General features: G+C 43.2%; 1 protein-coding gene across 1 annotated transcript; it reads right to left on the bottom strand.

The window, feature by feature from the left end:
• Window positions 1–360: 360 nt before the first annotated feature.
• Window positions 361–11,689, bottom strand: LOC141102358 (galectin-1-like). Its single transcript, XM_073591312.1, has 4 exons — window positions 11,648–11,689; window positions 10,420–10,499; window positions 4,119–4,290; window positions 361–719 (listed from the first exon to the last, which is right to left on the bottom strand). Exons 1-4 carry the CDS (start codon window positions 11,657–11,659, stop codon window positions 576–578), a joined length of 408 nt encoding a protein of 135 aa, XP_073447413.1. The 5' UTR covers window positions 11,660–11,689; the 3' UTR covers window positions 361–575.
• Window positions 11,690–16,093: the final 4,404 nt, after the last annotated feature.

The following is a 16,093-nucleotide window of genomic DNA, read 5'->3' as shown; positions in this document are numbered from 1 at the left end:
CATTTCTGTAATTTACAGACAGTTAAATGTTGTGAAATTGCAATTTTCAGCCTGCAATTGTTTGTGTTGAAAGTTTATGGGTAAAGCTTGGGATATACTATCTGGGTGCAGCTTTCAGTCTGGAGCCACAAAAATATAAGATAAAGGATTTCTATTGTTTTACTAGAAATCCAAGAAATCAGACTATGCAGGCAGAAAATGTAGCATTAGCACCCTCTGCTGGTGACTAACTTTTAAAAGTAATGCAACAAACCTCCAGCAGGGGGCGCTATGCAGCAGGCAGTGATTTGCCATCAACTACAGCAATCAATCCAAAGTCAGATTAGTGATAAATAAAAAAAGAAGATTGATCAGACACAATAGAGCTCATTGGATTTTATTTGAAATGTGGATTGAATTCATTTCTAGTACTGAGCAAAGCACAATGTATGTTTACATGAGCAGCAAAGGATGCAGATTGGGGGGAGGGGGTTACAAAACACGATTAAAGAACTTCCCCCTTCATCCACTATGGCCATTTCAGAGAGCCTGGATATGGACACGTGGGACAGGCGGCTCCTCTATTGCGGGATTCTTCATTTTAGTGTGATGGACTTTAGCTGGAGGTGTCCCATTTCAAAGTAGGAGATCTCCTCTATGGGAAAGCGGACTGGAAATGAGAAATGGTTGCCAGCAGGTAATAGTATGATGATCTTGTCTTGCTCAAATTGGAAGCAAACCTGTAAGAAAAGAGATGGCACAGTGTCAGCTTGCTGGACAATAAAAAGTCAATGAGTGTTGGCCATAGAAACAGACTACCACCAAACCGGTCATTTCAACAAAAATCTTTCCACAAGATGATATTTGCACGTAGCTCGTCTTATGTATTCTTTATGTGTGCCAGAAAACTGTTGATGGAAAGGTAAAAAAAAATGGGAGGTGCTTCTGTGCTGCAATGTTTTAGTGACAGCGTCTCTGAGAACTGATCAGTCACCTAGAACAATGACTGGAGCCCTCAGGAGATCAATAGCAGATGGCCAGTTTTGCTGGTATGAGAACCAGTCTCACCCAGGGTTCCTTCAGAAGTTTCTAGGGGTCCTTAAGCTGTGGCCGATTAACCTCCCATTTGATGGTGCCCACTTACTTCAGGGCCAGCTTCACGACACCAATGCTTTTTTGCTGCCTATAAGAGTGGCATGTTGACCAACACTGTAAGTGGGACATTCTTAACACTGGCCACCAATGCAAGGGCCATTCCCCACCACCTAAAAAAGATTTAAGGGTTCCCGGGGGGGTTGTGAAAGGCTACTGCATGACATGCCAACTATATAGTGTCTACATTACATGCCAAAAGGTGAGAACCATGCAGAAGTCCTTTGACTTGACTGTGCACTGATGCTCTGACATTTGACAGTGAATTCTAGGGGGCTGGGCTTAACATTTGATGTGTGTGTGTAGCACCCTCTACTTACAGGTAGGTGCTAGATTAGTATTTTTCTAGCTGGTGGGGCTTAGGTGCGGGTAAATTTGGCTAGACCCGTGTTTCATTTCAGGCTTGGTCATCTTAATCTGAGAATGGGAGTGTCAGCATAAGGGGGGGTGTGGCCACCTATACTCTGGCTCAGGGATCCACCTCTGCTTACATAGGAATTGTTTATGAAGGGGGGGGGGGTTGGACCTTGACTTAATTGGTTAGGGCTCCTCACATGGGCTGCCTGTCACTCATTTTTGGTGTTGGCAGGGGGAAGGCCTCCGACAGGGGTTGGGGTCACATGCTTCCGGGGGGAGAGATTTGAGGAGCAGACGGCATGTAGTATGGAGGTGTCACATCAGGCGTCCCCATGGGGGGATGCGCCATGTGTGGGAAAGGAATGAAGGAGCTGCTAGGAAGGAGTCCAAAGGGAAGATCTTCATCTCCATGAGAAAGTATCAAGATCCTGTTTCCGGGGAACACAGGACTTGCATGCTGGAGAAGATAAAGCAGAAGAAGTAGCAGTGAAGTGGCGAAAGTAGATCAGCGTCCTGTGACCGGGGAACACAGGACTTTGATCCAAAGTAGAAGGTCAGTGTAACATAAAGAAGCAAGAGCAGGAGTGAGTAGTGCAGCGTGCCGTGTGGCCAAGGAACACAGTATGAACAGAAGTGGACAGTAACTTCCAGACACTGAGGCTGTTTAGTTCGTTGAGCCATGGAAGATAGGTGGTATAGGCCTTTGGCTCTATGACATCTAACAGGACAACCACGTCAGTCTAGAGGGGAATTATTCAGAGTGATTCTTTTCGTTTAACTGGAAGCATTAAGTAGAAAATCTTCAGACAGATATGCCAAGCAATAGAAGAAGCAATAGTCTGCAGTGAAGATTCTACAGGGAAAATCCATTTACTAGGCCAAGGCCATGGATGATTCCCATTAAAGTAAACTTTCTATGGGCATCTCATATACCTTGGTAATAAAGAGAAAGGAAACGAAATCATTGACTGGTTAAAGCGGGGGTTCACCCACACCGCCAAAAAAAAAAAAATATTAAAAGCCAGCAGCTACAAATACTGCAGCTGCTGACTTTTAATACATGGCCACTTACCTGTCCCGGAGTCCAGCGATGTCGGCAGGGGACGCCGAGAACCCGCTCGGTTCTCGGCAGCTGCCACCGCCATCCTAGGTGAGGGAATCAGGAAGTGAAGCGTTGCGGCTTCACTTCCCGGTTCCCTACTGCGCATGCGCGAGTCGCGCTGCGCATCCCTAGTGGTCCCCGCTCTCTGCTGGGAGCTCTGTGTTCCCAGCAGACAGCGCGGTCGGGACAGGAAGAAGCATAGACTCCCATGGGAGTCTATGCGGGAAGTAGGTGCAAATACCTGTCTTTGACAGGTATCTGCACCCCCCTCCCCCCTGAAAGGTGCCAAATGTGACACCGGAGGGGGGGAGGGTTCCGAAAAGCGGAAGTTCCAGTTTTGTGTGGAACTCCGCTTTAATGTCATCTACCTGGCGATGGGAGGTCGGCAGCAGGGCGATGGGCGGATTGCTATAACTAACTCAGCAGCCATCACGAGGGTACCGCTACATATGTATAACAAAGGGAATCTTATGCCTTTTGGTTGTTATTTTCAATACAGTTTGTCATCTGCAAAAGTATGTAATTCTTGAATCTTTCGATACTGATAAATAATCTCCCTTTTCCAGAAAGGGTCCCATCTACCATGACTGACTTGGGGTAAATGAGAACACGATTATTCTGGGTCAGTTATTTTTTATCCTTCCCCAAATAGAATTAAGCCTTGTCACTTTTATAGTTTGATTAATTATTTCCCCAGAGATGAATTTAGATGAGCAGAGCATTCACCCGTCCCCAACACACACACATTGGTCCCTTCATAACAGTTGTAGCATGAGACTGATGAGCTTCAGTTCCCGGCCCCCCCCCCCACACTACTCCCCAGATTGAGCCTTTATAGGAGACTTTTTAGTAACATTCCATGTCAGGGATTTCCTGATCCCTGTTCCTTCCTCTTCCTATAATAATCATCTCACAAACACAGAGCTTTTTTTCAGGGGGAACTTGGTGGAACTGAGTTCCACCACCTCTGGCTCAGACCCATTGGTGCCTGCTCACCACAATCACTTGTAAACACAGAAGTCTGGTTTCTGTGTTTACAAGTGACAGCCCTGCACTCTGTATGTAATGCAATCCTGGTATTTAATGCCCCTTTAAGACCCTCCTACTGTTTTCGTGAAATTTGACTGAACACACCCACTATTTGATGTGATTTGGAGGGTGTGTGTGGGGGGAGGGGTTTTGTGGGGCCGTGGTTAAGTTCCAGCACCTATTGTTTGAGAAAAAAAGCCTTGCACAAACATAACATTTTCAATAATACATGCATACACAAAAGAAATGTTACACTAAAAAATTTTGCAAGCCAATTTTATCATAGCACACAATGGCAGCATGATGGTATCCATTGGATCTTCCTATGGATCATTCATGAAATGAGCTGAAGGGACAACCATCATAACAGCCTACATGCCTTTGACCTAAGACATCGCTGCCTACTGCATCATTTGGAGATATAATAGGGGTCCAATATGAACAGTGATGCCACTTTGCCCCATCAACATTAGTCCTGCCCCTCCCAGCATAGACATACCTTGGTGTCCGTCCCAACCTGGAAGGGAAAGACCGTTTCCTTCTGCTCCTCTCCAAAGACACCGTCCTTAAACGAGTTCAAGATTATGACGCGCTTGTATCCTCTGTAGTCAATGCGAACATCAAAGTGTATCACAAAATTCTTTATATCTGTTCCCAAGTTTATGAAAAACCTAGAAAGACAGAAACAGCAATTATTCTTCTCAGCTGACCTTGTTGGATATCGTACTGGAGTCATTCACCAGTGGTCCTCCCATGGGTATCAGAGGTACTTCTACAACTTAAGTCATAATAGCAATATATAAATATACACACACACACAAATATTTTTGGAGACTTTAAAAACTATAATGGTTAACACATTTATAAACAAATGGGGTCCTGGTAATACACGTCCCCAAACCATAAAATACCTAAAGTGAACCTGTAGCCTGGACATGGACATACGGGTATCAAAGAATGAGAGATAAAAAATAAAAAAAACTGTTCAGTATCCCTCCCTCAGCGCACAGAGCAAATATTGATAAAATAGTCAGCAGCTGCTATACTAAAATGAGATGCAAATATATGTCAAAGAAAATTTTCTAACACATTAGCAGCGCTAGTGCAAAAATAGCAAATATTTAAAAATATCAAAGAAATTGCTTAAGAGCCCACCTAAACAAAGTATCAAATGGTGATCCACTCAGTGAAAGTCCATTAACCACTTCAGCCCCGGAAGAATTTACCCCCTTCCTGACCAGAGCACTTTTTACAATTTGGCACTGCGTCGCTTTAACTGCTAATTGCGCGGTCATGCAATGCTGTACCCAAACGAAATCTGCGTCCTACAAATAGAGCTTTCTTTTGATGGTATTTGATCACCTCTGCGGGTTTTATTTTTTGTGCTATAAACGGAAAAAGGCCGAAAATTTTGAAAAAAAATATAAAAATAAATTTCTACTTTTTGTTAAAAAAAAAAAATCCAATAAACTCAATTTTAGTCATACATTTAGTCCAAAATGTATTCAGCCACATGTCTTTGGTAAAAAACAAAAAAAGTCAATAAACGTATATTTACTGGTTTGCGCAAAAGTTATAGCGTCTACAAACTGGGGTACATTTTCTGGAATTTACACAGCTTTTAGTTTATGACGGCCTATCTCATTTCTTGAGGTGCTAAAATGGCAGGGCAGTACAAACCCCCCCAAATGACCCCATTTTGGAAAGTAGACACCCCAAGCTATTTGCTGAGAGGCATGGTGAGTATTTTGCAGCTCTCATTTGTTTTTGAAAATGAAGAAAGAAAAGATGTATTTTTTCTTTTTTCAATTTTCGAAACTTTGTGACCAAAAGCGAGGTCTGCAAAATACTCACTATACCTCTCAGCAAATAGCTTGGGGTGTCTACTTTCCAAAATGGGGTCATTTGTGGGGGGTTGTGCCATCTTGACATTCCATGGCCCTCAAAACTGATAGGCAGTGAGGATTGAAATAAAAAATTTACGCCCTTAGAAAGCCTGAAGGCGGTGCTTGGTTTTCAGGGTCCCGTACGCAGCTAGGCTCCCGAAAAGTCCCACACATGTGGTATTTCCGTACTCAGGAGAAGCAACAGAATGTATTTTGGGGTGTGATTCCACATATAGTTATTTAACCAGCGTCACCCTAACAGTTATACGGTGATCAGTGGTGAAAGGGTTAACTAGGGGGCATTTAGGGAGTTAAAAACCTTTAGTAGGTAGTATATGGGATTCCCTGACGCTATAAAAACGCTGACGGCGAACCTAAATACTTACCTCCCTAACTAGCGTCACAAGTGACACTAATACAGCGATCAGAAAAACGATCGCTTAGTGACACTGGTGATGGGGGGGGTGATTAAGGGGTTAAAACTTTATTAGGGGGGTACCCTAGACATTAAGGGGCCTAACACTAACTGCCCTACCACTTATAACTGTCACAAATGACACCAATGCAGTAATAAAAAAAAACTTAAAAAAAACTGCTATTGGTGTCACTGACAGGGGGTACAGGGGGGTGATAAGTGTGCCTAGAGTGTTCTACTGCAGTGTTTCTCAACTCCAGTCCTCAAGGCGCCCCCACAGGTCATGTTTTTTAGGCTTTCCGTTATTTTACACAGGTGATTTGATCAGTTTCAATGCCTTAGTAATTACCACAGCCGTTTCATCTGAGGGAAATCCTGAAAACATGACCTGTTGGGGCGCCTTGAGGACTGGAGTTGAGAAACACTGTTCTACTGTAATGTGTAGTGTTGATGCACTTACTTGGATGTCTTCTCTCCTCGGTGCCAGAACAAAAAGGCTTCACGAAGAGAGATGACATCACTTCCTCTGCCGCTGTTTACATTACAGCGGCAGAGGAAGATTTTCATTCGTTGGGAGCGATCGCGAGGGGGTGGCCACGAACGAGTGCCCCCCCCCCCTCAGCATTGATCGCTCCCCTAACGATGCCGACCTACCAGGTACGTGATTTTGCCTGCCCGTGCCATTCTGCCGCAGTATATCTGCGTTAGGCGGTCGGCAAGTGGTTAAGAAAAGGCAGGAGAGTATAAACTAGACGATCGTGGAAGAAAATATTAGCAGCGATCTCAAGTCTCCATCACCACACCACTTGTGCCACAGCCCTGTAGGTAATCCACTTAGCAGACCCTGCTGATTAACACGCTCACAGGGATAATTGCTGATCACTGGACACTTTTCATCTGTATTATGCTCATTGCTGTTGTAATATGTTCACCGATTTATGTGGGACATTATTACATGTATGTACACATACAGTCAATATTACCAGGCCAGAATTGAGTTGACAATGGTCGATTTGTCCAAGCCAACTCAATTTTAATATAACAGCTGAAGACCCTTTGATGTGTTAGTCTTATTCAAGTCTACCTAGGGGTGTGAGGTATGGGCTGTTAACCTAATTGAAGATTTTAGAGGGTAGATTGTTTAAAGGACCATAGAAGAAGTATTTATTGATGGTAATTAGACTTGAGGGGGTAACAATGGGATCGAGGAGTGTTTTGGGTTGGCCTAGCGGAGGCTCCCTCCTGGGGAGGCTAATATATCAGGGGGACTTGTTGATATTAATATACAAGAATGCAGATTAGGAATGTAGGTATTCCAAGGGCTCAAAAGGGTGTTCAGGTTGTATCTGTTAATCTAATTACACATATCTAAGGGGACTTGTTGATGTTGATATGCGGGAGTGCAAATTGGGGCGGTTTATGACTACAGCTGCTCACGGCTGGGGGTTGTTGTCTGTCTGATAGACTAAAGCTTATCAAAGTCCTAAATTGAAACGGCCAGTCAAATTGCTCAGCCATTCAGTGTCTACTGAATATAACACGGCATTCAGTCTATAGTTTAGGTGAGGCTTGTCTGTGTATGGACACACAGACCTAGGAACATGGGGCTCTGAATTATATCTACTCTGTCTGATTTTTTGTCATCTGTGGACTTTGTTCTGTGTTGGAAGTCAATAAAGTGCATCTCTCTGGAAGAATTGGGTTGCTGCGGAAGAGTACTTACTAATTAATTATCATACCCACCATACCACTATACTACTATACCACCCGATATATTATATCACTACAATTGCAAGCAACAGATTAAAAAATTCCACATAGCGTAATCCAGTACAACAATTATTTATCAATTTAAAATGATCTCACAAAAAAAACTCACAATGTTTGTATATTATAAGGGCCTGTAACATCAATACTATGTCAGTCGTGCGTTCCCCTCTAACCTATCAGCGCTCCCGCAGTGTTCCCGGGAAGGACAGACGAGGATAAGCCGACTCTGTAGATCGCTGCAAATTTCTCTTTGACATATATTTGATGCATGGACATGGACATTCGGGTATTTACATATTCTTAACAAGCGGTAAGTAAGCTTTCAGACAATCCCTCACTGACATTTCTAGTTGCAGCAAAACAGTAACCTCCTGCACTCAGGTGTGGTGCTTAAGAGAAAAAAATAAAGTTGTCCTCTTGGCTAAACTTTCACGACAGTCTTGCTGCTCTCTCAGGACTATAAAGAATCTTTAAGCAAAAACTATAAAATACAGAAGAATGCGCACTTATTGAGAGGACATATAGTTAAGGATTGACCTATGAGCTCCCCATGGGCCATGGTGGTATTATACAGGTGCCCCTCAATGGGCTGCACATGAGGAACCCCTCCACTTCTCTATATGGAGAAAGTCACTGTATGTATATCTTCACACTCCTATCATGTAGACTTGTTCACAATGGATTTGTGTATTTACAATATAGTGTATAAAACCACAAAGCGCTGTGATAGTTATTTAAGATAAAACTCCAAAGATCAAATAAATCTGTGAGGCTGCTATCAATAAAGAGTGCTCAGAATCACTAAAAATAAAGAAAGAAAGAAAGACTGAAGCGCTTCACGGCGTGATCAGTAAAAATAAATAAATAATTAAATATATAATATAACCCACATACAAAATCAGTTAAACAAATCCAAATACTGTGCAATGAAAATGCAGCTAAAATCCGTGACCATTGCACAGTATTTGGATTTGTTTAACTGATTTTGTATGTGGGTTATATTATTTATTTATTTATTTATTTATTTATTTATTTCATTATTTATTTATTTTTACTGATCACGCAGTGAAGCGCTTCAATCTTTCTTTATTTGTTTATTTACAGAATGCCAAATTATAGACCAATTTGACTATCTTTTGATCTTTTGCCATTGAATATTTTCTATCACATATATTTATTATCTATCCAATTTTACAAAAAAAAAAAATCTCATGACTATACAGACATTACCAAAAGTATTGGGACACCTGCCTTTACACACACATGAAGTTTAGTCCCATCCCAGTCTTCGTCCGTAGGGTTCAATATTGAGTTGGCCCACCCTTTGCAGCTATAACAGCTTCAACTCTTCTGGGAAGGCCGTCCACAAGGTTTAGGAGTGTCTATGGAAATGTTTGACCAATCTTCCAGAAGGGTATTTGTGAGGTCAGGCACTGATGTTGGACGAGAAGGCCTGGCTCGCAGTCTCTGCTCCAATTCATTACACCCACCATGCCTTGTAACCCACTCTATATAGAAGGGTGTCAGCTGTCCCTGACTCTGGAGGTTCTCATTAAACCAAAAGGGGCTCAGGACTTCACTACATACATTTAACCCTATACTTGTGCATTGTGTTTGGGGATTTTATTTTTCAAGTGCTCATGTAACCTGTGTTACCCTGCACCAGGGGGGGCTCAGTTTTTGTCAATAGCACATTTTAATATTTAAAATGGTATTCTGTTACACATGTATTTTGCTCTGAGAAGAAATCTTGAACCTCAAAACATGTCAGCCCTTCCTGTACACTATGAGGTCTTCCCATTCCATCTGGGGATTATGGTGGACTGGAGGTGGTCTGATCAGCTTTTTAGATATGCCCATGTATGATGTTTGAATATTAATTTGCCACTTATTTACCTAATAAAATAGATTTATTGTAATGCACTAGGTCGGTGCGAACGCTTTTGTGATTTGTAGTTGCAGCCACTGTGGAACAATTCTTCCTGAAAGTTCACAATAAACAGTGAATTCAATTCAAGTCTGGTCTCAGCTCTCCCATCCTACTAGTGAGAGGGAGAAGGAGATCTGAGCTGCCGAGTCACTGATGAGGGAGCAGAGTGACCCGAGCAACTGGGAAAGGGAGCTTGGAGAGATGGGCTGCTGCTTGGAGAAAGAGCAAAGTGAGCCAAGACTTCCAAAGTCTCTGCTGTAGGAAGGAGAAGGTGTAACTGGGCTAAGGAGACACTACTAGGAGGTTGGAGCTGAACTGAGGAGTCACCACCACTTTGTGCCATTTAACTCCCTGTTGCCATTTCAGGGGTGTTTGGACCTCCAAGTATGTGTTAGTGATGAAGTGCTTTCTACTGTAAAATTTGAGGATGAATTTCTCCACAGTGCCTGCAGCTATACAAGTTAGTGGGGTCCAGGATTAAAGAAAGACAGAATGTATGTCAGTTGTCACATTTCAGATGATGGCTGATAAGTCATCAGACAAGTTTTATCCAGGATGACATTTTGTCACAATGTAGAAGTACAAATGTTGAAACTAAACTTGCTCTGAGCAAAACAATCTGATGTTGGGTATTATTTGAGGGACCACACACCCCAAATTCCCAGTAATGAGGGGTCAGTAGGATGTATTGTACACAGAACACACTTTTCTACTTTTGTAAGTTGTACTTTTGGTAAATTGTATTATACAGAGAGCAGACATTATATAAGAAGTAGCCAAGGTTAGCATCTTCACCTACTCTTTACAGTCCTCCGGAATGAAGCCCTCCACCTCCACACAGTGACCGCGTTTGAGGCTGAAGTTATAGAAGTAAATCGTCTGTATGGGAGAAAAGAGAATTATTACACCTTCTATAATAGAGAGAAGGGAGATTATTATTACACCCTGTATATAGACAGAAAATATTATAATAAAATAATATTATTTACGCAGCACTTTACATATACATTGTACATTCACACCGGTTCCTACCCCCAAGGAGCTTACAATCTAAACTCCCTAACTCACATTCATATACTAGGGCCAATTTAGACAGAAGCCAATTAACCTACCAGCATGTCTTTGGAGTGTGGGAGGAAACTGGAGTACCTGGAGGAAACCCACGCAGGCACAGGGAGGACATGCAAACTCCAGGCAGGTAGTGTCATGGTTGGGATTGAACCAGCGACCCTTTTTGCTGCTAGGCGAGAGTGCTACCCACTACACCACCCCCATAAGTTTGGGATTTTCGTGGGTCGCAGCACTTTGTTGGATCCTTTGTGTGGGGGAGGGGAGGGGAGGGAGCTCAGACATCCCCAGCAGATCATAAATGTCTTCTAATGACAGATCAATGACTTGACAATATATACATTTTCTCTTATAATGTTCATGTCATGTATGCCGGCTGCCCAGATCTTTATACAAGTTACAGTCCTATCTACAGACAGCCAGACGGTGCCAATTACTGACGGGCACAAGGCCTGCTCTAACTCCCGGCTTCCATCCTGTATGGAGAGAGGTAATGATCTGCCACAATGGAGTAACCCAGAGGGACTGGACATGTCACATCTCAGAATAGGAACATTAGATTTATAAAACTGCACAGCAAATGGTTAATATAATTATTCATACATGAATGATAAGGAGGCAAAAACATGGCAATGATGGGTCACTAAGGGCAGATGTGGAGGAGAGGAGTGTCTGAGCCATCCCAGTATATACTTTATACTAAGAATACCCAGATAGGGTGACCCTGCTCTGTGCCAGGATATCAAAATACAATCATCACACCCTAAACATAAATAACTGGAAGGACAAGAACCAAAACCTTGACCTACACCCAACAACCCTCTACCCTCACCAGCACCATCTGCCCCATACCAACCACTGCCCTTACCCAACAGCATCATACAGACCACTTCCCACATCACTATACCAACCACTGCCTACAGAACCCATTTGCAGCTTCCATCGGTGCTCATACTCACTTTATCTGCCATTCTGCTTCCTTTTCAGACAAACTTGTGATCAGCTGCACTTCTACCTCTTCATATATAGGAGGTCTGCTGAGGGCGGAGCCAGTCAGGAGGGAGGAGTCAACCAGCCCCGAAGGATCACCCTGCCCAGAAGGATCATCCCACCCAGAGAGATCACCCCGCCCAGAAGGATCACCCCGCCCAGAGGAATCACCCCGCCCAGTGCTCCCTGGACTGAGAATTGTTCCAGAACCTCTCATTACAGAGAATGAATGAAATGTGGATCCGGTGTGACTGAGCATGGGGCGTCCATCGTCACTCTGCTGGGATGTCACCACTCACCACAAACAGCAAGGGGGCAAAAGATGACTATCCTCAAAGTCAAGTCATTTCTACAACACAAAGGGGGAGATTTACTAAAACTGGAGAGTGCAAAACCTGGTGCAGCTGTGCATGGGAGCCAATCAGCTTCTCATTTCAGCTTCTTCAATTAAGCTTTGCCAAAAAAAATCCTGGAAGCTGATTGGTTTCTATGCAGAGCTGCACCAGATTCTCTACTCTCCAGTTTTAGTCAGGCTGCTTTCACACTGATACGTTTTTCTTGAAGTGGAAAAAGCGGAATGCATTTCTGGTGCAGCAAAAAAAAAAAAACACACTAAAAACGCACTGCCTCTGAAATTAATGCAAACCACATCAAAAACGTGGCAAAAACCCATAAAAAATGCACCTGCGGTTGTGTTTTTGGTGCAGCTTTTAAAGTCACATTTTTTAATTTTTTTTTCACAGGTGCAAAATGCACCAGAATTGCGGCCAAAATGATATAAAAAAGCAGCAAACACACGTTTGTTTTTCCTGAGTTTTTGAAAGGAAGAAATGTGCAAGTAGCTTTACTCTCCCCCAAAGTAACAATTTACATTATCTGATACACATGACATCACATGAGATTCATGACATCATATGAGACACAAGAGAAACATAAAATCAAAGATAAGTGACAGTATAAGCTCCTCTGTACAGAGACTGATGTGACTGTGGGGGGAGGGGACAATAGAGTGTAAGCTCCTCTGGTACAGAGACTGATGTGATTGGCTCAGTGATCTCTGTACAGCACTGCGGTATATGTCAGAGCTATATAAATGTATAATAATAATAGTGTGTGACGGGGGGGGGACATTAGAGTGTAAATTTTTTATTATAAAATCACACAAATATACAGCTCATTAATAAAAACATATTTACACAAAAATAAACAACTACTAAACAAAAACAAGTATGCTTACATCAGCAAGTAAAGAAAACCATTTCCTGACAAGATAACATAGAAAGAAACAACTACAAACCCCGAGCCTCAACTTAAACACAATCCAGGCTAAGAAACATTTTGAGATTTATTCACCATCAGGATGCGATTCCAAACCCCCCCATTAACCCCTCCCCCCACATCATTCACCCCGACTTCCAAATCATTCACCCCGACTTCCACATCATTCACCTTGCATTCTGCACCAGCCACCCTCATGCCCTTCCCACCTCCCCCTCCACCATCATCCAATCCATCCCTCACTCCACCCGCAACTTCTCATACGCTGAGGAGGAGGGGTTGGCACCACCATACATTCTGGTCCAGCACCTTCCGCTGCCTTCACTACACTAGGAGAAACAATAGGTGCAGACACAGACTTGACAACCACACTTTCTGACACTGACTGGGGGACCACAGACTGGGGGGACACTGACACCACAGACTGGGGGGACACTGACACCACAGACTGGGGGGACACTGACACCACAGACTGGGGGGGACACTGACACCACAGAGGGCATCACAGACACAGATTCTGATGGGACAGAGACACTAGCATCCCCTGGTACAACCTCCGCCAACCCGGACTCTTCTCTATCCCATTAGACATTAGAGTGTAAGCTCCTCTGGTACAGAGACTGATGTGATTGCTCAGTGATCTCTGTACAGCACTGCGGTATATGTCAGAGCTATATACATGTATAATAATAATAGTGTGTGATGGGGGGATTAGAGTGTAAGCTCCTCTGGTACAGAGACTGATGTGACTGGCTCAGCTTTCTCTGGATGTCTTGGAACATGTACATCTGGCTGTGGACAGTATGTTCTATTTATTCACCTGTGTTGGGTAGAAGGAATTATCTGTGCATATGGCTGTGAGCAGCGTGGGACACCTATGTACCTGGGTATGAACAGTGTGCAATGTCTGTGCACCTGGCTATCAGCCTCATGGGACATCTGTTCACCTGGGTATAAGTAATGTGTAATGTCTGTGTATCTGGCTATGGGTGGCTTGTGATGTTTGCTCACCTGGCTGTGGAGGTTGTATGACATCTGTTCACCTGGCTATGGGTGGCTTGTAGATCTCGGGGTAAATAACGGGTGGGAAGAGAGTAAAGCTGGCAATAGACGGGCAGATTTTTCCTGAGAAAGGGAAGGACCTCACCTGTCTTTATCCTCAGTCAGGTCGGGACGACTCGCAGGGAAATCTCCGGGGATCGGAGGAGGATCGTGTTTTCTCCTCATCAGTACAGAAATGTCCCTGGGGGACAGATAATGCCTCTCGGCCTCGGACAGCAGCAGCCATAAATTCCAATTATAATTGTTCAGATATTTCCTTCAGGCTAAATTGTATTCTGTTACCAATATAAGATAAACACGAGCCACATAAATACTGAAGACTTCTTTCATGTCCATCAATCATCATTGGCGACTTCTTGTATTGCTTATGGGCAAATTTCATTTTACTCTTTGAAAAAAAACTATTTATCACAAACCAGAAAATAAACATTTAAGGTGCCTTGAAAAAGTATTCATACCTCTTGAAAGACCAGCACAAAGGGGCACATAATTGTGAAGTGGAAGGAAAACGATAAATAGTTTTCCAAATTTTTTACAAATAAATGTGTGAAAAGTGTGGGGGGCATTTGTATTCAGCCCTCCTTTACCCTGATACCCCTAATTAAAATCTAGTGGAACCAATTGCCTTCAGACATCCTCTAAATAGTAAATAGAGTCCACCTGTGTGTAATGTAATCTCAGTATAAATACAGCTGTTCTGTAAGGCCCTCAGAGGTTTGTTAGAGAACCTTAGTAAACAAACAGCATCATGAAGGCCAAGGAACACACCAGACAGGTCAGGGATAAAGTTGTGGAAAATGGAAAGAGTATGGCACAACTGCAAACCTACCAAGACATGGCCGTCCACCTAAACTGACCGGCCGGGCAAGGAGAGCATTCATCAGAGAAGCAGCCAAGAGGTCCATGGTGACTCTGGAGGAGCTGCAGAGATCCACAGCTCAGGTGGGAGAATCTGTCCACAGGACAACTATTATGCCGCTTACACACGATCAGGATTTTGGTCAGAAAAAGATTTGATGGCTTTTCCGACGGAATTCCTCTCAAGCTTGCCTTGCATACATGGTCACACAAAAGTTCTCTGAACTTTCGACTGTCAAGAACGCAGTGACGTACAACAGATGAGAAAATGAAGTTCAATGCTTCCGAGCATGCGTAGGAATTTTGCACATTAGAATTGCTACAGACGATCGCATTTTCGGATAGGAACTTTTTCCGACCGAAAAATTGAAAACATGCTCTCAATCTTCCGATGGAGCATACACACGGTCGCATTTTCCGACCAAAAGCTCTCATCAGTCTTTTGCTGACTGAATTTCCGATCGTGTGTGCGCTGCATTAGTCGTGCACTCCACAAATCTGCCCTTTATGGAAGAGTGACAAGAAGAAAGACATTGTTAAAAGAAAGCCATAAGAAGTCCTGTTTGCAGTTTGTGAGAAGCCATGTGGAGGACACAGCAAACATGTGGAATAACCCTGGAACATATCCCACAGGATCCGTGCGGGGAAGATTGGGACAGGTGTATTTTACAGAGAGAAATGAGGTGAATACATTCACTCAGGGCAACCCATGCCCCGGGGTTGAATGAAGCCACTTCCTTTAGGTCCTTTCTACCCGTCTAAGGGTTTTTTTCTTTTTTGACATATTCTTGTGTTTTTGTATGATTCATTTATTATGTGAAGGGATTACCATTTGCATCATGTGCCATGTTGGTTTTTGCTACTATGATATTTACTATGTCTATTGGAATGTCTGGAGATAAATGAATCCATATATAGATATATTTCTTTATTATATATAAAAATATTTCTTTTCTTTTTTTCTTCCGAGGGTTCTTTTACTGTTTTGTTTTCCAGGAGTTGCAATCCCTCCTGTCCACACTGCCTTCGGAATCCAGGGCTCCCCAAGCATCTGTCCTAGCCAGGTTCTATCTAGTGGATGTTTGTTTTGGGGTGTCCCCCGACGTGCGGTCTGGCTTTGTGTCCCCTTCCACTTCCACTCCTGGGAAAGGGTGGGATTAGCATTGTCTCCTCCCATCTCATGAGACAGTATATCTACTGCAGGCTGGGTGGTTTCT

This window comes from Aquarana catesbeiana, linkage group LG07 (assembly GCF_042186555.1).
Source record: "Aquarana catesbeiana isolate 2022-GZ linkage group LG07, ASM4218655v1, whole genome shotgun sequence".
Classification (NCBI taxonomy): domain Eukaryota; kingdom Metazoa; phylum Chordata; class Amphibia; order Anura; family Ranidae; genus Aquarana; species Aquarana catesbeiana.
Note: the sequence above shows the minus strand (reverse complement) of the source record. Positions and strands in the feature narration are given on the sequence as shown.